At 40.0% G+C, this 27,075-nt stretch overlaps 1 protein-coding gene across 1 annotated transcript; it reads right to left on the reverse strand.

Moving 5' to 3' along the window:
* sertad4 (SERTA domain containing 4) lies at window positions 1-27,075 on the reverse strand. The gene is made up of 4 exons (XM_086095711.1): window positions 26,672-27,075; window positions 7,902-8,074; window positions 6,933-7,051; window positions 1-5,967 (listed from the first exon to the last, which is right to left on the reverse strand). Exons 2-4 carry the CDS (start codon window positions 8,053-8,055, stop codon window positions 5,164-5,166), a joined length of 1,077 nt encoding a protein of 358 aa, XP_085951837.1. The 5' UTR covers window positions 8,056-8,074; window positions 26,672-27,075; the 3' UTR covers window positions 1-5,163.

Consider the following 27,075-nt stretch of genomic DNA (forward strand, 5'->3'; position numbering starts at 1 on the left):
TCCAGTTTTTACTGATTTTCACACATATCACAGAACATTACCTAAAGATATGAGAGCACATGCACTCTTATCTTGTTTTTCTTACACTTTTTTTCCTTCAAAAACAGATTTGTCAAATACTTTCCTTAAAAAACACACACACTGATAACCACAGGATTTTTCATGGTGCAGAAAATGGAGGGAAAACAATTGGTTGGTACTTCACTCGTCAATTTGTAAGAGTCACACAAACTAGTCATTAGTGTGCTGTTGTTTGAACAGTAGATGAGAGAGAGGCAGGTAGCGAGGAAGAAAAGCTCACTGTAACAAACACGTCCCATACACTACCTGTCAGACTAATTGGGAGCTTGAATTGTTTTGGAAAGTAAGATCTCCTTCTGGTATCTATTATTTATGTTTCTTAAAAAATAAAAAATAAAATAAAAACTTTGTGTAACAGAAAAAAAAAGACGAAAGAGAAAAATCCAATAATCCAGAAATCACGCGATGAATTGAACGCATTGCTAGATGTATATCCTTCCGATTATCTGAAGCTTACACTGTCAGTGTCAAACAAAACAGGTCGAACGAGGTAACTGAATCAAAGCAGAGAAACATGATGTGCCCTGTACTGGATATTAATAGTGGCGATGGAGCGTTCTGTGATAATACTGCATGTGTAGTATGTATTTCTCCTTCAATGTGCTAATAATGCAATAACAGAAAGTTCCAAATGGTGAAGCTTGCAATCATTTTGTTAAACTTGACTGATGCAAGGTGGTTCAATATTATGGGCCAATCGAATCAAGAAGGAGACAGGCCCTGCCAGTAAATGAGAACATATAAAAGTCACTTAACAAGCAGCCTGTGTGCCCCATTGTGGCCATTATCAAAACGGAAATTTTGAGTCTTCTTCTAGTGAACAGATGTTCTGACAAAACTGCTACTACGGGAGCATCCATGCTACTATCGCTAATTCTTGGTACGATGGTTTTACCAAAATATGACTTTAATATTGATTAATTATTTCCATTATTTTTACCAGTATTTCTAGCATAACTTTTACTACTTTGGGCTCATCATCATCAAATTATGGTTAACGGAAAGTGCTTTGATGCGTAGAGATCAGACAGCTGTCTTGGACATAGATAAATGGTAAACTTCTTTACTTATAAAACGTGTATGCTTTCGGTCATTATTCGTGTTCACTGTGAATTGCTGTGCTTTAAGTTTTGCGTAATTTGTCTGAATGTGAGAGGAAGGCCCTACACACTTCTGAACAGAGGTGGCAAATCCAGGTCCAGAAAGTAAAAATCCTGCCACAGTTTGGCTTTGCCCAGGTGCTAGCTAGCTCCCATGGTGCTCGTTTACCTGCTAAGGAGCTAGCTAGCTAGCATCAATGGCTAAAGCCAAACTCTGGCTTTAGGGTTTTTACTTTCTGGACCTGGATTCTGAATTCTTCTTGTCACATTATCAAAAACACCATCAGGTGCCATACATACATCATATATACAATACAGAAGGGGTCACCAACATGATGCCTGTGGGCACCTGGCAGGCCCCAAGGACCACATTAGTAGCCCATAGATCTGGTGCATTGTCTAAGAAAAGGGAAGAGATTTATAGAAATAATGTGTTGCGCATTGGTATTTATCTGTATTCTAAATATTATGAGAAATCATAAACATGATCAGAATGAAATAAATGTCATTAATTATTGATAATAACTGGGGCTGTCACTAACAAAACTTTGTAGAAATGATTATCATATCAAATATTCCATTGATGACTCGGACAATTGCTCACAATTTTTATCTAAACCAATTTTTGTAATTGACTTTGTCGAATAGCAATCAACCCCACTACCCCCCGCCCCCTCCAGCCTTAATAATTACAATGTTATATCAGAAGTGTGTATCAAACTAATCAGCAAACAGGAAGTAGCTCTCAGACCCAAAAAGGTTGGTGACCAATTGTCAATTGAACAAATATTATTACGCAAGGCATACTGCATGAAAAAAACTGTAATTCCAAAATGGCAGAAGCCATATTTTTTTAAAACTTCTTAAATAAAATTGAATGTTCACACTTCAATCACACACTGAGGGTTTCATTTTGGATCAATTGTGGTGTTGTATAAAGGCAAATCATAAAAACCTTGTCATTGTCCAAATATACTTCTTATTAATTGTATCTACTTTAGATTATTTCCTAAAATGTTAACTTTCTGAAATTCCAAACAAACCCTTGCCATCTGATTAAAATGTGACATTACAATAATTAATTATGTTGATAAGGTATGATAGGTAAAAACGTGCGACAAAAGAATGTACGTTTGAGAAGACAAAGCTAAGACAAATGGACTGTAAGATCGTCATGAGATTCCAATGCTGTATTTCAGGTTAAATGTTTTGGGGACAAAACAAGAAAGAATTCAGCTAAAACATCCTTAAGAAAAAAAGATACAAATTAGGTTTCTGTAAGCTGTAGCAGGTTTTCTTCAAGGCTGGCTCAAGTTTGTGTATGGTCGTTGCTGAGTTATCCACAACATGCATTCTAAATATGATTTTTTTTTATTTATTTTTTTATTTTGAGCGTATATTTAGTAATAGTCTTGCCCACATTTGGAAAAAATGTCACAGCATTCAACAAAATGCCAGTGTCAAGTCTTTAAGGAACAATTACATGAACACACAAAATACACGAACCGTCAAAACTCTAAGGCACTTATACGTGTATTCTCTATGATATGGCGTGGACACTATGATGTCTCTCTTGCAGGTCAAAAATAACAGAATACTGCACATAAATTTATGTAACCAAGAAAAAATAAGAGTAAAGTCAAGTTTTGGAATGCTACATGTTATTCTGAGCACAATCATTAACACACACACTCTTGTTTAGGGTCCTGAAGTAAGACCATTGCACCATAGCATGGCTGCCTTTTTTTTTGTGCTATCTTATGGATCTCGAAAATGGTCTTGGAGACAGTGCAAGATCCTGTAATTGTAACATTACAACACAATGTCACAATCCTTCAGTCTTTCTTTTATCATCCAATTTCAGTTAGCTTGGCATTATGGGTAAAGTTATACTAAAGAAGTTGTTGGTCATTACTGCGTTGATGTATATTCTCCAAGGGCCCTACTTTCGGTATAACTATTCACGTGGGAGTTTTCTTCCTTCTGGTATTTTTAGAGACTGAGAACAGGTAAAATTGAGTGCCGTTATGGGATGGAATGTAGCAGCGCCACTTTGTATTAAAATCAGAGTGGTCAGAACGCACGCCGGGCTTGACATTGCAGGAACAGACTTGCTGGGATCTGTGCGTGACATTGGCAGGTAAAACTGCAACATCTCCCTTTGCTGCATGTGTCGTGGAAATTTGGAGACGGACTTGTACCCGTGACCGTGCACCTGTGTGTGACCTCCTTAAGAGTTCTGCCACACGGTCAGGGCGGTGCTATGAAGATAATAATGATTCTAATTCATTCAATGATGTGTCTGCCTGCGCCTCGATCAAAAGCACCAAAATCGCGATAAACCACTTACGCCACTAGATAGACCTGGTTTTACAGGGTCTAAAATCTCGTCTACTTTTTGACACCAAATTGACGCAGCAGCTCAGTACGTCGGAATGCTCCGAGAAGCATAGCATGTCTACCAAATTTACAGACATGCTAAAACTTGACTTGCTCCGGCATGAAAATTAAGATGCGCACTAGTGGTGCAACGGATCACAAAAATCGGATCACGGATCGGATCGTTTTTTGGATCAGCAAAAAAAAAGAAAAAAAAAAAAAAAAAAGATAAATAGTACTTTGTCTTCATTTATTTTGTAAAATGCTTTTCCCCATTAAAAACAAATCTACTCACAATGTCAAATATGGCCATTTCGGATTTGGGAACACAACTTTAAGTGCAAATGAGGCAAACACATTCTTATTTTATAGACCATAGTGTAAAATAGTAAGGTATTAAATGGCTTGAAGTTGTGTTCCTAAAATCTAAACGGCTATATTGAGTTATATGAGTTGAATTTTTAAAGTTTTTTTTAATTGGCAAAAGTGTTTTATAAAAGAAAAGAAAACAATGTTCTATTTATAGTTATTTATTTATTTATTTTTAATAATGAAAATACCTCAAAGTGCAATTTAAGGCACATTCCCTTTTCACTTTAAACAAGGAGAGTGAATTACAAAATAGCCAGTTGGTCCAGAATATTGAAAAAGTAGTAAAGAAAGCAAGCCAGGTAACAGCTGTCACTCGTTACTGTTGCCAGCCCTTTTTTTGCGTTTTGAACTTCAGGGCCACCGTACCAGCAAGGCAATCGTCGTACCAAACAATGACGGTGTAACTAACTAGTGGTTTCTTATCGTTCTAAGTTAGTGATTAAATATACTTTCGGGATGGCATTATGATATTGGTAGTAAATATGTAATTTCAATCAAAACTTCGGTAATGTAAGCCGAAACGTCGACAAGGGAAGTCAAGCTAGCAGTCATGCCGCCACAAAGACCGACTTCAAAGTAAAAGCCCATTAAGGGTTGCATTGGCGTCAATGTGTTATTTGGAACGTTTTATTTTTAATTTAGCCTTAGCGTAGGCGGCGGTTTGAATAAGTTCCCAGCTTCTTTGACATGTCTGAAATGCCGGTGTCAATGAAAAGATTCAAGAGAGAAGAAGAAGAGGGAGAAAAAAATCCTTTATCATTAATTTGAGGACTAATTTCACCCCAAATTGTCTAAATGCTCCCATACGTGCAACTTACGTGATCCACAAGGATTTTTAACTTCCTCTGCTGCTATTATAGTGAATGTCGACTGATCATGTAGCTTTCGAGTGAATGCGCACCCCCCACCCCCACCAACCAATTCGCGGATCGTGCGTAATCCGAACCGTGGGGCCTGATCCGAACCGACCACGGATCACGATGATCCGTTTCACCACTAATGCGCCCATTTTTAGGCTAAGCACAGTCTACTATCTGTTACCAAATTGCCAGATACGCCGGGGCGCAGCAGCTGTCTCCGCCGGAATACTCAGAGAGGCGCAATGCGGTCCCAAACATGGTAGACGAGACGTGCCTCGGCATGAGAATTGAGATGTGCTCCATTTTTACACCGAGCGCACGTACACCTGTCTACGAAAATAGAGCCCCAAGACTTGCATGTAAGAAAATTGTCATTGTCTGTGACCCCTACGCCGCCAACAGTGAACCTTGAGAAGATCTCCTTCAGAATTCGAGCCCCATTCATGAGGTGTGACGCCGTGCGCCTCCTCTTCTACTTCAGCCTCCCCCTGCTCTTCAACACGAGACGTCAACGTCCTGGAGTGAGCGTGACCCTTCATGGTCCTTGTCTGACTTTTCTGTATTGAAGTAGCTCGAACCCAATCAGTAGAAGGTCCCGCCTGTCTCCTTTCAACAACCCCTTCCTCCTCCTCTTCATCAATTTCATCTTCCTCCTCTGCGTCCTCATCCTCATCGTCGGGCCCTTCTATGACAGTCAGTCCTATCTTAGGACTGCTAGCTATTTGAAAGAAGGAGGACGAGTGCGGTGTGGACAGTTCTGCATCATACATGGAGAATGGGAGGTGCAGGTAGTGTCCCGCAGCTGCCGCTGCAGCGTAGATGCAGCAGCATGTCTGGGTGCAGTCATTGCGAAGGTCGCTTTGTCCTGCACGGACCATTCGGAACCGCTTACGAAAGGGTGGTCCGGCTTGGGGTGCTAAGCAGATGGGCGTGGGTACGGACCTGTTGAGTGCTTGCTGTGTGGGGTTCGAGGTCGGGGGTAAGACGGTGGTAAAAACTGGGTTGGGAGAGAAGCACCATTCAGTGCTCTGGAGCAGGATGTCAGCTCGTAGACGCCGGAGGAGGTTGTTAACAAGGACGGAGCGTCGCAAGAAAACCTCAGGGTCATCAATGAAGCGCATCTTGTCCAGAGAAAGGCGCAGCACGTGGGCCCGCTCCTCCATAACGGGGGCCACCTGAGGGACAGTTGGCAACATGAGTAAAAAAAAATAAAAATATTCTGATTCAGTCAGAAAAACAATTTAACGCTTCAGTTGATAGTTCTACGTATCTACGTCATTTATGAGTATTTGTTAGCCAAATGTCCTGATTGTACAGTTTCAAATTAAGACAAAAACATCTGTAAAAATATGGAGGTTGAACTGTCATCCTTTCATGACTTCTGCTGATCATCAGGCCGACCACATTCTTGTGGCTCACATTTCATCCATCCATCTTCTACCGCTTATCCGGGGTCAGGTCGCGGGGGCAGCAGCTTTAGCAGTGAAGCCCAGACATCCCTCTCCCCAGCCACTTCATCTAGCTCCTCCGTCGGGATCCCAAGGCATTGCCAGGCCAGCCGAGAGACATAGTCTCTCCAGCGTGTCCTGGGTCGTCCCCGGAGCCTCCTGGCGGTGGGAAATCCCCGGAACACTTCTTCAGGGAGGCTTCCAGGAGGCATCCGAACCAGATGCCCAATCAACCTCAGTTGTCTCCTCGCAACGCGGAGGAGCAGACTCTGAGTCTTTCCCGGATGACCGAGCTTCTCATCTCTAAGGGAGAGCCCGGATAACCTGTGGAGGAAACTCTTTCGGCTGCTAGTATCCGGGATCTTGTTCTTTCGGTCACGACCCACAACTCGTGACTATAGGTGAGGTTAGGAATGTAGATTGACCGGTAAATCGAGAGCTTTGCCTTTTGGCTTAGCTCTTTCTTCGCCACAACAGACCGATACAGAGTCCGCATCACTGCAGACTCTGCACCGATCCGGCTCTCATTCCAACCCAGCTAACATAACATCAACATTTTATCGGAGTTCAATCTCTATAGCTTCCTGCAGATTTCACAATCTTTCAAAGAAGAAAACAGCAAAGAAACACAACATGTTCTTTTGATAATTGAACCAATAAATGAAGCATCAAATGTGCTGTTCAATACTTACGGTCTGGCAGTATGTCCTGAAACTAAATGCAGCTTCATCATCATCATCAACAAACTTCCTCTTGAAGTATGCAATTCTTGACATTGACACATGGTCAGGAAGTCGTCGAAAGGGAGGCTCTACACAAAACAGAATTGTTATCATATACCTATCAGTTACAGTCAGTTAAGCTTTTGATGGCAAATAACTATCCAATATACAGTACAAAAACATTAAATCAACATATTGCTAGTAAGCTTGTACTACACTGGAAGTTGAGGCACAATAGTAGAGGTGGGCAGTAACACCACATCATCAGTAATCCATCATTACTGACGGACAGTGCGTTCCTGATGGGCTCCTGTTTTGCTGGCGGACTGACAACTGACGGAAACTTTGAAACACTGACGGAATAAGCAACAGAAGCAATTTTCAGCCGTCACCCGAACTGTCACTAACCTAGACAGCAAAGATGGTGGGAAGTTTGAGGAGAAGAATCCGGAGAAGAAGCAGTAAATGGTATATGAAGTTCTATTTTTTTTTTGTGTAAAGTGGTCCAAAAACTATTTCTAAATGAATAAAATGGTGTGCTTACCCTTTTACTGACGGCCCTAAGATAGCAATGACAAAATGTAATTCAGCGACGAGACGACGAAGTGCGGATAAAATAATGATGACGGACTGAGGGGCCAACCGCTGGCAAATGACAAATGTTCACTGACACGCCCACCACTGCACTGACATTAAAGAATATTAAACACGTATTATTAGAAATTTATTCCTGCAGCCTTTCCTGTGCCTCTACATTATTATTTGCTTTTTCAATTCTAAATTCGAAAACTAACTTTGGTATAAAAAAAATGCGACATTTGAATTTTTTCATTGACAAAAAGCAACATTATAAATCCTACTCATAGGGGCAAGTTGGCATTGCAAATGGTAAGAAAAACAAAAGGGACAATATAAAGAAGATTGACGTGACGCGTTTACCCTGTTTCAGTTGATGTTCCGTGTGGTCAAGCGCGTTGCTGTTTGACAGGCAGGTCTTACTGCAGCGCTCCGTTTTCCATATTGGTTGGTATTTTGGCAAGGGAGGTTCTCCCTCTGGCTCCAAGAAAGGATTCATGGACAAGACGAGGGTCATCTCTTTCACCGATTGGGCTCTAGAAAAACAGCAACATTTATTCAGTTATCAAGCTGATAGCAACCCTGTTCATTGTATCAAATAGATCAATGCATTCTTTAGTGTTGATAAAGTACGCTAAACTTTACTTAAGATGATTTATACATGTTGTTGAATGTTACGATGCACTTCCATGTAGGATGGCTCCGTTTGGAGTAGGGATAGGCCGATAATCGGCCCAATAATTTGGCATTTTGACAAATATCGGCATCTGCCTTTTTACAAATCTGAAGGCCGATAAAGCTGGTTCCCCACTGAGTGGTGAATGCTTGCGAATGCAAACGTAGCAAATTTATTAAATTAATTATTATTAAAAAATAAATAAATGAAGTAATTGTCATGGTCTGTGTTTTGGTTTCGTTTATGGGTCATGTTTTCCCCGTGTGTTTCCCTTTGTCAATATCTCGTCAAGTTTGATCATGTCCTCCTGTGCTTGTTATCCCGCTCCCTGGTGTTACCCAATCGGCTCCCCAAGCCACGTGTGTCTTGTCCAGGTGTCTCTTGTTGTCTCGTTACTAGGTGTATTTAGTTCCCTGCTTTCTTTCAGTCCTTGTTGAGTCATTGTCGCTGTCACACCCATGCCATGTCCTGTCGTCATCATTTCCTTGCTTAGGTTGGTTTATTGCTTTGACTTGTGTTTTTGGATATTGTTGATTTTGTTGTTTTCGTCAAGTACCTTGTTTGCGGTTTTCTTAATTAAATCCCCTTTTTGACTGCGTCCTTGCCTGGCTGCTTTTGCTCCCTGCATTTGGGTCCTCCACCAAACTCCACCCTCCTGACAGAAATTGTCTTCTTTATATGTTTATAAATTAAAAGAAAAAGTTTTGTTTTATTTTATTTTGATATTTTCTTTTTTAACTACAGATGAATATTGGCTTGAAATATCAGTTATCGGTGTCCTGGACTACTAATAATTGGTATCAGCCTTGAAAAAAACATATCGGTCTATCACTAGTTTGAAGCGCATGTGGTTTTGAGCATCAAGCCAGCTCTGTAGCACCCATGCTACAGTAACAAGTGGAGCACAAATTACAGAATTACCACCCTCACACTACCGGTCCCTTTGTCATTATTTGGTGAGAGAATTAGCAAAATGCTTGACAGCAAGTTGTACGGCGAAATGGATCCCACACTTTGAATTGTAAAGGAAAGCTGTGAGAAGCGTAAGTGAGACTTGTGAGTGAAACATAAAATGTCTGCTTGAAATATTTATGTTGCCGTGACAGTCTTGCTTACGATTCGAATGAAGTGTGAAAATAAAGCATGATTGGGGTTTTGTCATTTGCCACTGGAGATGTCCAACAAACGCACATCTTTTCATACTAGCTAATGTTTTTTTAACTTTACAATTTGATGAGAGAGGCATGAGCGTGATAGCGTTCCAAAAAGAGTGACTTGTGTTGATTCCCTTTTATGTTGGGAAAAGAAGAAGTGAATTGAAAGTGAAGTTGGAGACAGTAATGTCCTTTTGATCATTGTGAATGTCTGTCATTTGATTTACGGATGAGTCCTCCCCTTCATGTACAATGCAAAGCCAGCTGTTCCAAACAGCAGCGGCTGGACTTTCTTGTCACTAGCTCTGTAGCTTCATTTTGATTTCCTCTCCAGATACTCTCAAGTACAACCCTCCATGACAGACCCAAGCTGAGGTGACACCATCCTCACTCCTGCTGGGGTAGCAGATTAAAGTGTCCGCTTCAATAAGCTCTCCACTTGGCATGAATGAACAGATTTAAGTGTGTAGATTAGTGTTTATTCTTTTTACTTTTTGTTTTGTTCTATATTTAGGTTTGGAAAAAATGTTTGCTCCTCTTAATTTATACTCAATTTTCCTTTAATTTTTTTGGGATTTGTATATTGACTGGTAACATTTCATGATGAGCTTTATACATTATTTTAAGGCGGTTAAACTCCATCAATTTTTTACATTTTAAAGTTTTTAGTAGTTAGTTTTAGTTTTTAGTATAAATAATGGATTAGTGTGGTCTCTGTATCCACAACCGAAAATGACACAAATAGCACGTTTCTGTAGAAGAAAGATGGGTTTAACTCAATTTTATGAATTATTAGGAAATTACTGTATCAATGACTAAAAGGTGCAGCCATACTTATATTAGTTTAAAAAAAAAATCAACTTTAATGTTAACAAGAGTATGAAAGTTATAAAAAAAATATTTTATTGTACACTTTATTGTACATTTAGAACAGATGTAAAATTTGCGATTAATCGTGAGTTGATTATTGAAGTCATGCAATTAATTACGTAAAAAAAAAAAAAATTGCCTGACACCCCAATTTCAGGTAACTGTTTATTGTGGTCACAAAAACATGCAGTTGTTTTGTACGTTTTGAAGCACTGTTGGATTTCACACGTGTTTACAGAATGAAGAAATCACCAGCTAAGTATTCCTAAAGCGCTACATATGCTCATTTTGGAGAAGTATTCGACTGCTAGAGTGCATTATAAGCCGATTAATAGGACAGGTGCAAAAAATTATGCTCAGTAAGGACAATGGAAAATTACAGAACTCTACATTTTACTAACTAAAAACTGTTATTAGCGTCAAACCATACATTTTATTGCAGAAGACCCCCATACAAGGACCTCCCCTAGGGCCAATTATGTCATTGCCATTGAGTGCCGCAGTCATGGCTAATTAGCATCTTTAGCCCTGTGTGTTTCCCTCCAGAGCTGCTTCTTTCCCCGCAGCTATTTTCTTCTCCATCACCTCCCCTCACTGCCGCTGTTGCCACGTTTGCTCGGGCACAAAGAAACAAACATGCCATCACTCCCTCTGCCCTCCGTAGGGACCTCTATCTTGACATCCCCATCCCTCTTTCACTATCTCTTTCATCCCCCTCGCCTCTCGCTTTCACTCCATCTGTCTTACATCCTTTCAACGGCGGTCACAACTGACAGCTTACCAAACAACGTGGGGGTACAACAACAACAAAGAGAATGCAGACTGAGCAGCTTCCTTGCATGTTCTGTGCAGCAAGATGTGTTATTCAAGGAACATGTGGAGGGTAGCGAGTCAGCGACAGAGGGAGTGTGAGCAATTGTTCATGGTTGTGTGCCAGAGAGGAAAAAGAAATGGATGCTTGATGAGGAGAATTGCAGAATGAGCAGAGAAGAGTCTCAGAGGCCAGTAGCATACGTCTCCGGCTTGCTTTCTGTCTGCGTCTCACAGGAATGTGATATGAGCGAGACTACAGGCTGGATGTGTAGATGTGTGAGCTTGTATTTCCTGTGTCTTACTGAGAGAGAAAAAAAAGAACTTGTGAGTGAAAGCATATGTGATGTGTGAGTATATGAGACACTGCGTCTCACCTATGTTCAGTCAGAGCTCCTCCTGGCTTCATCCCTCTTATCTCTCCTCTCACAGGTCCCCTACATCTGTCAGAGTCGATATCGCATTCTTTCACTACACACTTTGATGATGAGAAGTTAATTGCAGTGCCAGGGCACGAGACAAACTACGGGAGAGAGTCTGATTGAGAATGATAGAGACAAAGGGATGGTTTGGGTGGGGATGGATGGAGAGAATGAGTCAGGAAGGGAAAGATAAGTGCCGTGGGGAGCCTTGTCATGAGTGGAGACAAGTCACCCGCAGTGATGATTTCTGCTCTTGTGATTGACTTCTTCCCTCCAGCACTGAGACACAGAGCACACACAGTCGAGTGGAACATTTGGATGGGGAGTCAACCAAGGTCAACCGAGATGCTCAGTCACACACAAAGTCTCATTCTGCTTTCAAATCATCTGAATTTGCGTATGCTTAATATTTGCATGATACATATTCCTGTCAGCTAGAGAAAAACACAGATGAATTTGAGATATTTTAGATTTATATTGGGTCATTTGTGGTTTTGGATGTACATTCAAACCTTGAGGATGGATTGTCATGGCCCAATCCAATACATTTACTAAAATTAATAATAATAATAATAATAATAATTAGGGGTGTGAATTGTCTAGTACCTGGCGATTCGATCTGTATCACGTTTCATAGGTCACAGTTCAATTTGATACCGATTAATTCAGATAAGAATCCAGGGTTTTTCTTGTGTACAAATATCAGAGGCGGTCACCTCTCCCTAATTTGCTTTCCACCTCCAGCCTGAGCCACAGCGCTCCAGCTGTGTTGATTGATCTCGGCAGGAACGCATTTTAACTGCAGTTGCAGTGTTGCACCATTATGGAGGCGCTATTTCAACAGCAGTGCACCGGAAAGACCTGAAGCAACAACCGAAGAACAAACAGTTTCCTTGGTGGCGCGCTCCAGCCATCGCCAAAATCATAAAAGCACAGTATATACAATAAACATAATAGTGTTTTACAACAACCCTGAACTATATTTGCAATTTAATATGTACTAGTGGATGATTTTTTAATGATTGTAGTTTAAAAAAAAGGCAAAAATTAATGGCAACTTTGTATTCCTATAATTTTTCATTTCTAGTTCCTGATCGTAAAATGGTGGCTGCAGGAGGGCGGCCCATATTGGTATGAGTCACCGCCGCGAGTACCGATACCTTAAAATAAGACTGGGATTGGCACCAATACGATACCTGGTATTGGTAGTCACCCATCATAGTCAGGGTGATACCACTTCTGCCTCAATTTGAGCCAGGAAAAACCCTGACTGAGGTCCTGTCCACACAAAAGCCAGTTTCAATGTATCCTCACAAGTTTCTTACCGTTTAGGCCATTCATGCACACGATGGCGCGGTTTCCTGGCTTGAAACCGATCACTTTTGAAACCGAGCTCCAGAAGCATTGTCGCAAATTGATGACGTATGCGCCAATTCTCGTGTGACTGCGCGCAAACTGCCAGTCTGTCAACAACAATGGCGGATAGCCGTGTCGTAGTCGTTTTGGGCAGCCTCCTTAGCTTGCTTATGCTTTTGCAGCAAAATATTTTGCTTTTTTATTCCCACGTTCAACAAGCGGTGTTGTACTTGAATCACCCGCCATTATCACTTCTCCTGGGTTCGTCTTTTTCATGTTGTACTGATACATGCAAAGCCATGTTTGTTCTGTAGATTGCAATAAAGTTAGAAAAAAAAAGTGTTCGTCTTCTTCGCTGATTCTTCTTCTACGCTTTCTGTTAAATCCCTGCGGCTGCACTACAGCGCCGCACCAGACTTGGCATATACATTACAGCCGTTAAATGTCCTCAACGTCTTCTTTTGGACACACGCAAGTCTTCTGTACGTACGAGATTTGTTTGAGTAACCTGACTTCCCGGGCTTCCCTGCTCCAGCTGCTGCCCCTGGACCAGAAGCCTGGATGTTAGAAAATGGATGGATGGATTAAGTTTAGAAATAACGTGCCATTTATTGTAAAATTAAAAAGAGAATCAAAACTAATTTCTTGTAAAAACACACACGGGCGAGGGCATTTCCTCTCCAGCATAAGGCAACAAGAACTTTTCAAGTATTGTGATGTAGCCGAACTACGATGATCTCTGGTATGCAATATAGAGGCCAAGAATTCGGTGTCTAACAAGCTGCCTGCAGCCCCTAGAAAATCATCTTGATTTCATCAGTCCACAAAGTGTTGCAGTATTTCTCTTTAGGACAAAAACAATCACACTGGGCTGGAATAGCAGCTCACAGGTGCCAAAAGTTGGTCAACTTCATGGAACACAGATGTGAGGCAGTTCTCTAAGTATTCACATGAATGTTTTGTAGTTGATACAGTGTTTGCATTTATATAGAAAATGCTGGCAATTTTCTTTCTGTAAAGGAATGATACATTTAAAATAGAATGTGCAGCATTGCATGAAGTGCATAGAAATATAGAGTGTGTTTGGAAATACGCTCTGAAGTCCGTGCACTACACTGCGAGTGCTTATGTTCGGTGAGACAAAATACGCTCCATTCCAATTCATTTCCAATGCACCACTATCTGTGTTTTGTTTACAACTCGGCTCAGGAGTCATCAACTCTCTAACCACCACAGCTTGCTAACGTGAACGTTAGCCAGCCTAACAACCACCACGCAAAGAAAAGCCCCAGACCGAGCGCCACCAAACCGCAAACTTCTGGAAAAAAAGTTAATAACTTACCAACTTGAGAATTATCCACGGCACACATATGGTGAACAACAATGTTTATTAAAGCCCCCGTCAGGCCACAATCCTCGCATCTGGCTAGTACCATTTCCGTCTCCTGTTGCACTGTGGGCCCTACTTGGAGCACGTAGTGCTTGTACTGGCACTCAGTTTTTGGTGCGTTCTGAATTTCCCAATGGCAAATTCGAGCAACGCGTACAGCTAGGGGTCGGTGTGAACCAGTGCGTGCTTAGTGTGTATTTCCGAAAATCAATTATGCAGTTTTGAGCTTTACTCACTCTTAAACAAACTTATTCTGAACTAGGGCTGTCGTAATTAACACATTAATAATGCAAATTAGAGATAGACAGATATGTTTTTTTCAGGGCAGATACCGATACCGATATTACTAGACAAGGAGACCGATAACCGATATTTGGAGCTGATATTCAATTTCAGTAAAAGGGAGAAAATACTGGCGCCAACAATTTTTAAAATAGAAACTCAGACTCTTAACTTTCTTTGAATTCTTAAAGCATGTGAAAAAAAATTTAGATTTGCAAAATGATTTCTTTTAAATCTTAGACAATCGTCACCTTTGTTTTAAAATTCAAAATTTCAGGGTGATCCCAGGGTTATCAGTATGTCTTAAAAACTAAATGAAAACCTAATTTACAAGTAAATAGCATAGCTCTATATAGTCTTCTACAGTAAATACATTTAGCCAAAGTTTCAAAATAACTAAAATATTACTTTCATTCAAAATGCCAAATATCGGCCTGGCCGATAATCGGTCTATCCCTAATGCAAATTCCCTGTAAGGCCACAATTTTTTTCCTAATGTGCGATTAACAAATGGCCCTTTTTTGGCCTGCCTCATAGTTAGGGAATTCCCATCACAACACAGCAGATGCGTCCACGTATGATTTACTTATTGAAACCCACCACTGCAGCTAATGAACACAGCATGTTTAAAGAATAGAAACCTAAATTGGAGGAGCCATTGGATTGACAAGCACGCACAGCGCTGTTTCCTGCTTTGGAAGGGCGTGCACTCAGTAGGCTAATAGCCTGGGATGCTAGTTAGCAGTTAGCACCAGACTAGTATGCTACACCTCTTTAAAAAGGCAGGGGAGTGAGGCTGGAGAGACACGCTGATGGATGTGCCGAGCACTTTATGCAACTGACTGAAGAGGCAGCTCTACTATCTTTTTTTCTTCTTTTTACAACTGAAGGGAATATTAATGAGGGAGTTTCCACTCAACAACTTGTTGACAGACACGGGCCTCTCTACAAAGCATCTTAACAACTGTCCTTTTGCAAGCCAAAGGGATGATACTATTCATGGTTTGGGGCGTGCCTCCAACTTTAAGCATAAATGGGTAGGTTTGCCACGCAGTTCTAACAAGGCTTGTTGCATGAACTGATGATTCCTACTCGGATGAGCGGCAACAGGGCAGTCCAGTTGGGATTGATTCAATGCCCTGAGAATAAAATGAGCCGGATAAATAAGAATATTCACAAGCAAGAACGCTAAGCAAATTGGTCACGATAAGACAAAGTTGCAATCATAAATCCATTTCCATCAGGTAAACATATCAGTTGACTTTCATGTTAACAAGAAGACTATTAAAAATGTATTATTAAATCTATTATTTCATTGTATATTTAAATCAACACAAATTATGTCCAACTGCTGTTAATCACAAGTTGACTAGGCTGGTGTTAGTGGATCTTACTCTGCTTCAGCTATCCTGTGTTGATATTGTGTGACTACATTGTTATGTCAAAGATTGACCAGCAGAGGGACTAGGGTCACAAAAATAAGGATAGCGTTAGAACAAAAGAGCAGGAAGTGAATGTATGTGGTATGACGAGAGGGAAATAAAAAAGAAGCTATCCTGTGTTGATATTGTGTGACTACATTGTTATGTCAAAGGTTGACCAGCAGAGGGACTAGGGTCACAAAAATAAGGATAGCGTTAGAACAAAAGAGCAGGAAGTGAATGTATGTGGTATGACGAGAGGGAAATAAAAAAGAAGCACGAGCGCAAGCTGGTGGTTACAAACAAAACTAGTTGTCATCATTTCAAAGATGAACAAGACATGGTACCAGGAGTAAAAGACCATCGTGTACGACTGTGTTGGCTTTGATGGAGTCTTTGAGGCCACCGGAGGGACTTAAACTGGTGGGGAACGTGGACAGCAATTGGCGGTCTTTTAAGCAGCAGTGTGAACTGTACATGGCGGCCATTGTTCTGGACTCTGGACTGACAGTGGCTGGCCCCCAAGCCATTGAAGTCTTCAACATGTTCAACTATGAGGATGCGGATGACAGGAATAAATATGACAACGTCATCAAAAAGTTCCATGCTCATTGCACGCCGCAGAAAAACACGGTACGTGTTCCGTTCATGGATGCAACGGCCGCAAGAGTCTTTTGATTGCTTTGTGACAGACTTGAAACTTAAAGCACAGTCCTGTGATTTTGGCGACTTGAAAGACTCCATGACCTGCGACCAAATTGTCTACAGGATAAGTGATAAGCGGACAAGGGAGAGGCTGCTAAGAGAAGCTAAGCTAACTCTGGATGAGGCAGAGAGAATGTGCCATGCTAATGAGCTAGCGCAGCAGCATGCAAAGTAGTTTGACGACGTGAGTGCCACTACAGTACATGACAATGCAAATGTTGCTGTAGTTAAAACCAAAACGAAAAAGAATGAGCCACAAAAGAGAAACGCTGACGATAAAGCATACTCCTGTAAATGTTGTGGTGGAAGACATGAGCCACGACAATGTCCAGCATAAGGCAAAAAATGCTCAAAGGGTAATGGAAAAAAATCATTTTGTAGAGGCAACTAAGGACAAAGAGTTACAAATGGTGATAGAATACATTCAAAATGGCTGGCCCAAAGGATCTTGTCCAAAGTACTATCATGTCAGATCAGAACTATGTGTGGCCAATGGACTGTTACTTGGAGACAATAGAATTGTGATTCCACAAAGCCAGAGATGTGATGTTCTCCAAAGGTTACATGAAGGACACCTTGGGAGTTGAAAAGTGCAAAAAAAGAGCTTGAGACACTGTCTACTGGCATGGCATCAATCAAGACATTGAAGACATGATAGGAAAGTGTGAAACATGCAAAAAATACCAGAGTGAACAGGCAAGGGAACCTATGATAATTCAATGTCTACCCATTGCACCTTGGAAGAAAGTTGGAACAGATTTGTTTCATTGTAATGGAAAGGACTATTTGCTGTTGATGACTATTATTCAAATTTCCCTGAGATTGCCCTGCTCACAAATACAACTACCAACAATGTCATCACTCATGTCAAATCAATATTTGCCAGACATGGTATACCAGAAACTATGGTTAAAGACAATGGTCTTTGTTATAATTGCAGGGAATGGCTGCAATTTACAAAACAATATGGTTTCCAAAATGTAACATCCAGTCCTCAGCATGCTCAGGCAAATAGCAAGGCTGAGAAAGGAGTTCATATCGTCAAGCAAGTTCTGAAGAAGGCAACAGACAGCAAGTCTGATCCCTACTTTTCTCTGCTGAGCTACAGGACTGCTCTTCTGGACTGCAGATTATCTCCAGCAGAACTGTTGATGAATCGCAAACTACGCACAACACTACCCTGCTATCCAAAGGTCATGCAGAATGAGGAGATAAAAACAAAAATGGAGAATCTTAAATGGAAACAGAAACAGTGCTATGGCAAGTCAACCAAAACCCTTGAACCACTTAAAAAAGATGATGTGAGAATTCTTGACAACAATGTTTGGGACAGAAAGGCTACTGTTCTTCATGAAGTTGGACCAAGATCTTATGAAGTGAGGACGGGGCAAAGTCAAGTGCTCAGGAGGAACCATCGCAACCTTCTGAAGACGAAGGAGTCCTTCCAAGGGACACCTTGTGATCATGTGAATGATGCTTTGTCAAGTTCAGTCACTTTGCACGACTTTAAGAGGGAGGAACATGTGCAGGCGGAGACAAGTGACGTGTCCACAGGATTACCTGCATTGAGAAGGTCTCAGCGTCAGATCAAAAAACCTGTTAGACTTGATCTGTGACTCAATGGATGTGATGTTTGAGGTTCAAATGTTATGTTAAAAGAAAATAAAATAATTTTTGATGTTTTGATAACAAAGTTGTAGTGTAGGTGTAATGTGTGTTTGTAGCCTCAAAGTAAAGCGGATGTGTTGATATTGTGTGACTACATTGTTATGTCAAAGGTTGACCAGCAGAGGGACCTAGGGTCACAAGAATAAGGATAGCGTTAGAACAAAATAAGTGAATGTATGTGGTATGACGAGAAGGGAATAAAAAAGAAGCACGAGCGCAAGCTGGTGGTTACTAAAAAAAAACTAGTTGTCATCATTTCAAAGATGAACAAGACATATCCTTCCTTTCTTTAGTCTTTCCTATGGTCTCTTGAGGTCTCTCTAATCTGTTGGAATTTAGATGTTTCTGGGGTTGGTGAAAGATTCTGGTATTGTAACTCTGTAGGTGGTGTCTGGTTGGCGCTGGATTTCACTTTATTTCATCTTTCTTTTCCTTGATCCTTCCTCTGGTCTCCTGACAACTTCACGACTCTGACGGGACTCTGAAGTATCCGTTTAGGTGAAGGGTTTGGGATTTTTGACAGTTTTCATGTGAATTAAAGAGCACAAACTTACACACACTGTTCTGAACACAATCAATTAATATTGTTTTACTCTGTTGGTGTACTGATGATCATTCAATATAAGGGAGTTTTATTTTTTTACTCTAATCTTGCAGTTTTTAATGTTCATTTCCTCAGTTAGAGGTTTACTGGGCATTTATCTGTTGCATGAATTGGCCATTGTCTAGTATTTAATGAAAACCATCCAAACATTGGTGAACATTTTATTTGTTAGAAGATCTGATGGAGTATAAAACACGCCTGTAATAAACGTTGAGATCTGTAAAGTATTTTCTTCTGCAGCCTCAGAAATGCTAATGGATTCAGCATGTGGGTGTGTGTGTTCAGAGTTGACTCCCTCTTCTCTTCTTTTTGCTAAGTGTTTCCGAGCCTTAGGGGAACAGATAGCAGTGAAAACAGTTCGTCGTCTGTGGTTTTCACATCAAAATAGTTCCAAGTAAGCCCAAGAGGGTCATACCACAGAAACACAGGCACGCACGGACACACAATGCTATGTGTCATGACATATTAGTTGCTTGCATAGGCATACAAACTGTGAAAAGGGAAAATGCAGAGGATCTATGATAGAGATTTCTTCATTCGAATTTGCATTATTATCAATTATACAAGCACCGATTCAGAAATCCAAAACAGAATATGGATAAAAAGATGCAAATCCATCCATAATCACCTTCATTTATTTGTGACTATAAAAAAAACATGGCTTTCGTTTTAACTGTTGTACTTTTACACACTTGTGTAATTACTGACCTGTTATTCAGTGTCAATGGTGATTTATGCAAGAATATCTCGTATTTTCAAACAAGTCAAACAGCATTAGCGGGGTTTACATAGAGCCATACATTCCGATTAGAATGAATCCAAATGACCAAACTAAATGAAAATGCTCTATACAAACATCTCAATCGGAATGAAAAGACTGAATCCAAATGGAATTTCATTCAGAATCACAGGGGTGGTATATTCCTTTTGTCAATCCGAATGAGCGTCATGTAAACAGCTCAATCGAAAAGGACATGCTGTGCCCGGTATGTGCATGCTCTGTCTTGACTTAATGTGTCTCAATGTCGTCCTTTCCGCACTTTAAAACGGCAGCGCCACCTAGCCATGAGCTAGTCTGCGAGGAGAGAAATTATTTTAAAGTGGCAGTGTGTAATATTTGACCACTAGATGTCGCTATATCACTGAATGTGGGCCGAAGTGAATGCATTTCGAAGCATGCATACTATGGTAGCTCGGAGAGACCACACTTCGCAAGCCTACCATGAATTTAATTTTGCGTGAGCTACATTAGCATGCAATTGTCGGTCAGTGATATACAGGTAACTTTTCTTTTTTTTAATTTATTTAAAATACATTTCCACTTTACTGTATAAAAATTGATGCTGACACTGGTAACTCCCTATCCTTTTTATTCAAAAAAACAAAAACTTTTTAACTCATTCAAAGCCAAAAACTTATAAATACCGTATGTTTTTTTACTACTTTGTCCACTCCTAAAAATGTATTTTTAACTGTGTAGTTGAAACATCCACACAATTGTAAATAGTACCACAGTTGCACACATTTGTAAATAGTTTGCCAAATTGTTTTGTCAAATTGTTACACTGTTGAATGTAAATAAACGTATTTTGCTATGAAAAAACAAGTTTTCATTGTTGGTGGTAGTGTTTTACAAAAGTAAAGCACTGTTTAGATGTTTGTGGCATCATTCTTGGAAAAAAAAAGGTGTCAAATTCACTAGAGTGCATGAAATAATATCGTTTCACTAAAAGCTTGATTTCTCCGTATTTTGGTCCAAAACAGAGCATTTGGGTGAAACTAACCTATTGTTGATTACTGAAGAACGGAATAAGGTAGAAACAAACTTTTTTTTCTGATGAAAGATGAGAGTTCAATCTCATTTGGTAGTATCTGTGTTTCTATAGTCCAAACACAAAATTTTCTGTGGACCTTGAAAGATCAGTCAAAATGCTTAAATCAGCTGGCACCCACACATCCTCTTTTCTGAAAATGCTTGGCAGTCAAAGAGTTAATTAAAAGACAAAGTAATATTAAAACAAATTTAAACTACTATTTTCTATTTTACTGCAAATGAATATCGGCTTGAAATATCAGTTATCGGCCTCCTTGACTACTAATAATCGGCATCGGCCCTGAAAAAAAACATATCAGTCTATCACTAATCTGGTGATAACGCACTGCAAGTGAGCTAAAGTATTACTGATAAGAGGCCCCAGCATGAAGGGGAAAAAATGTTATACGCTCAAGAAAGTGTCGACCAATCACTAGGGTCTCCTCATTACACATAAACCAGAATGTGTGTGTGCGCGAGTGGTCTTGTTTTTGTTACATATTATATTGGGGCCAATATATCGGGATTTCACAGAGTTGTGGGGCCCACCCGTCCTTGTGGGGCCATTTTGCTGGGCCTCACAAGTTAAGACCTCTTTTTGAGGGTCAAGACTTGGTTTTAGAGTTTAGGTTTGAAGTAGTTATGGTTGAGGTTAGGGTAAGGAATGGGGATAGGCAATCATTTTTGATGGTTGGGGTTAGGGGAAGGGGCTAGGAAATGCATTGTCAATGAGATGGCCCCACAAAGATAGTAAAACAACTTGTGTGTGTGTGTGTGCGTGTGTGCGTGCATGTGTGTTGGACCAAATCTAAGTGACACATCTCTGCAGTGAGAAAATAAGTGAGCGTAACCTGTAAGAGCTGCCTGCGGTTGCACTGACAGGCGCCTGACAGCAAGCATCCGAGCTCTGTGATCTCACGGCAGACACTTTCAAATCTCACTGGAGGAGACTGAGTTTGATGCCATCTACCTCCATTCCCCCATAGAATGACAAACACTTAAAGTTGCTTCCAGATGACACGATGGCCTGAGAAACAACTCCCATCTAAAGGATTGGAAATTCTTCAGACAGTGTTTAAATAATCAATTGGGCGGCAATTGGTAGCTCATCTGTAAGGACTTGGACTTTGGAACCAGACGGTCACCGCCTCTTAACTATTGTCAAGGTGCCCTATAGCAAGGGACAAACTATACCACCCACCTGCAGCAGCTCAAAAATGTGTGACACCGGCAGCCCTGCAACTTTTTTGACACATCTTGTACGTGATACTTGTTTGGCCACGCCTTGGCAGCTCCATCCGACATTTTCAAGTGACAAAGTCGAGTTGCTCTACTGCACGGCAGCACTTTAGTGTCACAGCCAAAAGATAATCAGAGCTGCTTCGAGATGACACATACTCAAATAATTGATCAGGTTGTTGACATGGGGTTGTATTTACGTCTAGCAATATGCCTGCTGCATGCGCCATATGCATACATCTAGTACACTAATTGACAAGTGTAATTTGACAGCTTGGTGATGAAGTGCTCCATTCGTGAGGGAAAAAAATCTATCTTTGTACAGCAGACTCTGGGCTAATAATGGCAGCTAGCTCTTCCATACCGCTTAACCTCACGAGGGTTGTGGGTGTGCTGGTATGGAGGACCAAAACTGCCAAAATTAAAAATAAATAAATGAATGAATACATAAATAAATTAATAAAAATTAAAATAAAAATGGATATAAAAAATGTAATAATAATAAATAAAAAAAATTATATATATATATATATATATATATATATATATATATATATATATATATATGTGTGTGTGAAAATAAATACAAAAATAAAAGCGAGACTCAAAAAATCAATAAACCAGGCTTACTCAACTGTGCTTATTTGGCCGGCAAAATTGCTACTGTGGTTCTGACGTCACGTCATCTCATTTATCTATCGGGAGAATTTCTAGAAATGAAAATTGTGTGCTACTAACAGTTTTAATTTAATTAAGTTTACAAAAAAGTTGATTATCTAAAAATGAAAAGCATTTTGTCGCTCATTATTAAATAAAATGTGTTTTTTGTCTTCTGTATTTATCATTTATAATATAGACATCATTTTGTTCTTTAGGCGATCTTACCCAAATACTCAAATTTCCAATAGAATTTTCAGTGGGATATCCGAACAGCTAAATATTTGATAGCTGCAGCCCTAACACTATTAAAACTATTCCATAATAGGAAAGATCTCAGCTGCAGCTGTTCTTGTATGGCAGCAGCATTTGAAAAATGACCCTGTAGCAAAAGTGACTCTCCTGTTTATGTTTACATTTGCACTTTAGAATTAGATTGTACATGTTCTTGCAGTCTGCTCAATAAAAGGAAAACTGGAACATTTATATAATTTTTTTATGTTACAATTTTTAATATTATATTTTATATTATATTATATAATTTGACGTTCCTTCTTCTGTATGGCTGAACAGTGATTCCGAACGAAATACTTTTAAAACTAGACTAAGTGCAATTTCTGGAGCAATTGCGTGGGAATGCTGAAAGCTGAATGCTAATAGCTAAATGCTAAGATTTGAATGCATGTGGAATGCTTATGAAGTAAATTCAGAGATAAATTATGAAATGATGACCTCCTGGTTACTGGTCAATGCACTTTACCAACTGTGCCATCGAGCAGTATCAGACACCTAGTGATGATGTTAAATGTGGGCGTGGAAAGTTCAATGTCTGTCCCATTGAAAATGAATGGGGAAACGTTGATAGTTAACGTTAAATTGTATGAATACTGTAAGTAATGTAAGTAAAGTAATGTGGAATCAGACGATATATACCCCGGGAGGTGTGAATATTTCAAGCAAGTTGAAATTTAAACAGTGTAAATCTGAAGTATTATGTGGGAGTTGTTAGACGGCAAAAAAAGTGTGGAGAATAAAAATCACAAATATGAATATCAAATATGACATTAGTTGACAAAGACTTAAATATATATTTTTGTTTAGGAAATTCCTATTAAAACATGCATTACAGTGCTAAATAATAAGAGCATGACAAGTGCATTTGTTCATGTCCATTTATCATTTGTACTGTAAAATATGTACACCTGCTCTTTCTGTTTTTTTGTTGGCAAGTACAAAACACAAAGGACTTGGGTCTGTGCAGTCCAAGTGGTGTTAATGTTATGCTTGGCCCTATGTGTGCCGAAAGGCTGTCCTTTAAATATGCATCAACTCTCTTTCAGTGTGTGCTAAGGGCCATGTTTTGAAATGCTGCTCCAGATGTGAGTCTCAGTGTCCTGCTGAGAGAGATGAATAGCTTGGGGTGCTGCTGGCTACCTACAGGTTCACTTCCTTAATGAGTAGAAGAATCTGCTGAGAGCAAGATATGATTGATAACATCACAAGAGAACAAGAGGGAGGAAAACGCAGCAAGAGCTTGTGATAAAAACGGAGGGCCGGTGGGCTCTGGCAGGCAGCGGAGACAAGACATGTGGCACTGGCCTTTCACAGCTCCCTGCCTGTAAGCCACCAAGCTGCAAAGGCAGGGCACTTCCTCCTGTTGGAACCTTCTTTCATTTGTGAACTTCAATTAATGTGAGTAGGCGGGTCATGATACTCGATAATTCACAGCTTGTTGTTTGTCCGAGGGAAATAAACATCAAAGGAGAAAATTTTGCAACAGTGAATGTTAATTGTATGATTGGAGGTGAATTGCAGCTTAGACCACACCTGCTCAACATAATTTTTTTCACTCTTTTGACACTCATTTACGACGGGCGTATAAGTGCCACATATAAATATAAATATAAATATAAATATATATATATATCCATCCATCCATTTTATTAACCGCTTGTCCTCACAAGGGTCGCGGGGGCACTGGAGCCTATCCCAGCTGGCATTGGGCAGTGGGCGGGGTACACCCTGAACTGGTTGCCAGCCAATCCAGGGCTATATATATATATATATATGGGGGGCAATATTCCAAGAAAAAAACTCGCAAATTTGCCACTTTTTAAAGTGAGTTTATAAAGTGGCAAATTTGCGAGTTTATAAAGTGGCAAATTTGCGAGTTTATTAAGAGGCAAATTTGCGAGTTTATTAAGTGGCAAATTTGCGAGTTTATAAAGTGGCAAATGTATGACTTCATAAAGTGACAGATTTGCGAAAAAAAACTCAGAAACTTACGAGAAATACACGTTTGTGCCAATACTTTTCTGTCAGGTTTTCAAATAAGGAGATAGTAATTGCTTTAGCAGAGATTAACCATATCATGTCAAGCATTCACTCTTTGAAGCACTGGGTACGGCCAGCGACAAAGATGCCTCGCTTTGCAAAGGTCCACACCCTGAGGATCAAGCATTTAAGTTAATTTGTTAAATTGTATATTTACCTGTACATTTATGTTTTCAGAATTATTATTTACACATTCATACATTTTGGTATTTTTGTGTACAAGTAGCTAAGTTGATGTTGAATCTGCTGCTCTCCGTCATTCACTTGCATTTACCTAAAATATGCTAGCTTCTGATTGGTTAGTGTTAGTCAGGTGATAGGGGATCCGGAAGTGTTGTCGTTTTAGCTGCTGTGTATGATTAGTAAAGTTTAAATTAAGAATGACCGTCTCCATCCTATCATTTCATTTTATAAACAGTGTCCCATTAACCAAAAACAAATCCTCTCATTAGACCAGGGGGGATAGGCAAGTTCGGTCCTAGAGAGCTGCAGTCCTGCATGTTTTCGGTGTCTCCTGCCTCCAACCCAGGTATTTCAAATCATCAGCTTATAATTACGTTCTGCAGAAGCCTCTCAGCTGTGTTCGAGGAGGGAGACATCAAAAACATGCAGGTTTTCGGCTCTCTAGGACCGAACTTGCCTACCCCTACATTAGACTATAGCTACGCTACGTGTACTTGTCGTAAGTTTCTGAGTTTTTTCTCCGTAGATTTGCAAGTTTTTTTCTCACAAATTTGCCACTTTCTAAACTAGCAAATTTGCCACTTTAGAAAGTGGCAAATTTGCACGTTTATTCTCGGAATATAAAAAAATTATACGTGGGCCTAATACGTCGTTGTTCTTATTTCATGGAGTACAACGTTACTTATATAACATTAAGAAACAAAGCAGACAAATATTTACAGAAAAACATTTATCAAACGTTCAATATGTATGAGATGATAAGCAATGATCTCGAGCATGAACCATTGTTGTTCGAACGTCTTGGTAAAGTTGTTCAACCATAATAAAGTTGTTCCAGCGTATTGGGTGTGCAGACTTTTACAGCATGCATTAATCTCTGACAATAAATGCGAAGTACGTGGAGTGAAATAGTAACTGTCGTACTGGTTGAGGGCAATTTGTAGTATCTTCAGAAAATGTCACTTAATTGTTGGGAGCAAAATGATTGAGCAAAATGGGTCTGAGCAGCCCTACACAAGTCACAAAGACGGAACCAAAATGTTTTCCAAAAATAACTTGCATCAGCTTTATAATTACAATGGGAAAAAAATCCAGGATCCTTCTGCAAAATAATGAAGTGACGCTGGAGAGTTGCCATGACTGGGCCTGCTTATTGTCAGCCTCTTTCATGCACTTAAGCGGGCAGTCTTTCATGTCACAGTACTCATCAACTGACCTGATTCACACTGCTGCTGATCATTAATCAGTAAAGCTTACAGGTCCATCCAGAAGTGCATGGACACAGTTCAGCACGCTAAAAGTAACAATCTCAGTCAGATCAGCTTTGTTCTTTATCTTTATTTTTTATTTATTTTTTTGCATCGATTTTACGTAATTCTTCAAAGAAAAAATAATTAGACCAGTCTAAACCACGGGAATTGCGTTGATTTGAGAGTCTTCAAGTAAACATGAGGGAAACTTTACATTTGAAGATATATTCAACTGTAATGACAGCTTGGCGATTGACGTTAAAGATCCTTAAATAGTAGCCTCAATTATTTTGGCTTACCTGAGTTGAATTCCCTTGGTATTTGCCTCCACGTTTGCTTTTTAAATTAAGACAAAATCCCAGCGTAGCAATAAAAACACTAAAGTAAAAATAAAAAATAAAGTGTAAGCGTTGTTTCAAGTGTAAACTGTGCGCAGTAACGACAATGCCCAGGCGCGCGTTTCCACATGTAAACAGCCAAGAGGATCATCCAAACGCACCAAAATATGTTTTCCCTTTCTTCAATTAGAGAAGAAAAAAAGCTGTCGTTAATGAGAGATTCCGTCCATGGAGCTTTCCCGAGAAGACGTGAATAAGGCGCGGGTGTTGCTGTCGTCTTTTGAAAAGGTGGCGAAGAAGCGAAGAAGAGCAAAACAACAGCAGCGTCGCAGTGGCAGTTGCATCCCTTCAAGTCAACTGCTGCT

Source organism: Leptonotus elevatus, chromosome 14 (assembly GCF_054856555.1).
Source record: "Leptonotus elevatus isolate MCC_2025b chromosome 14, RoL_Lele_1.0, whole genome shotgun sequence".
In the NCBI taxonomy this organism is placed as follows: domain Eukaryota; kingdom Metazoa; phylum Chordata; class Actinopteri; order Syngnathiformes; family Syngnathidae; genus Leptonotus; species Leptonotus elevatus.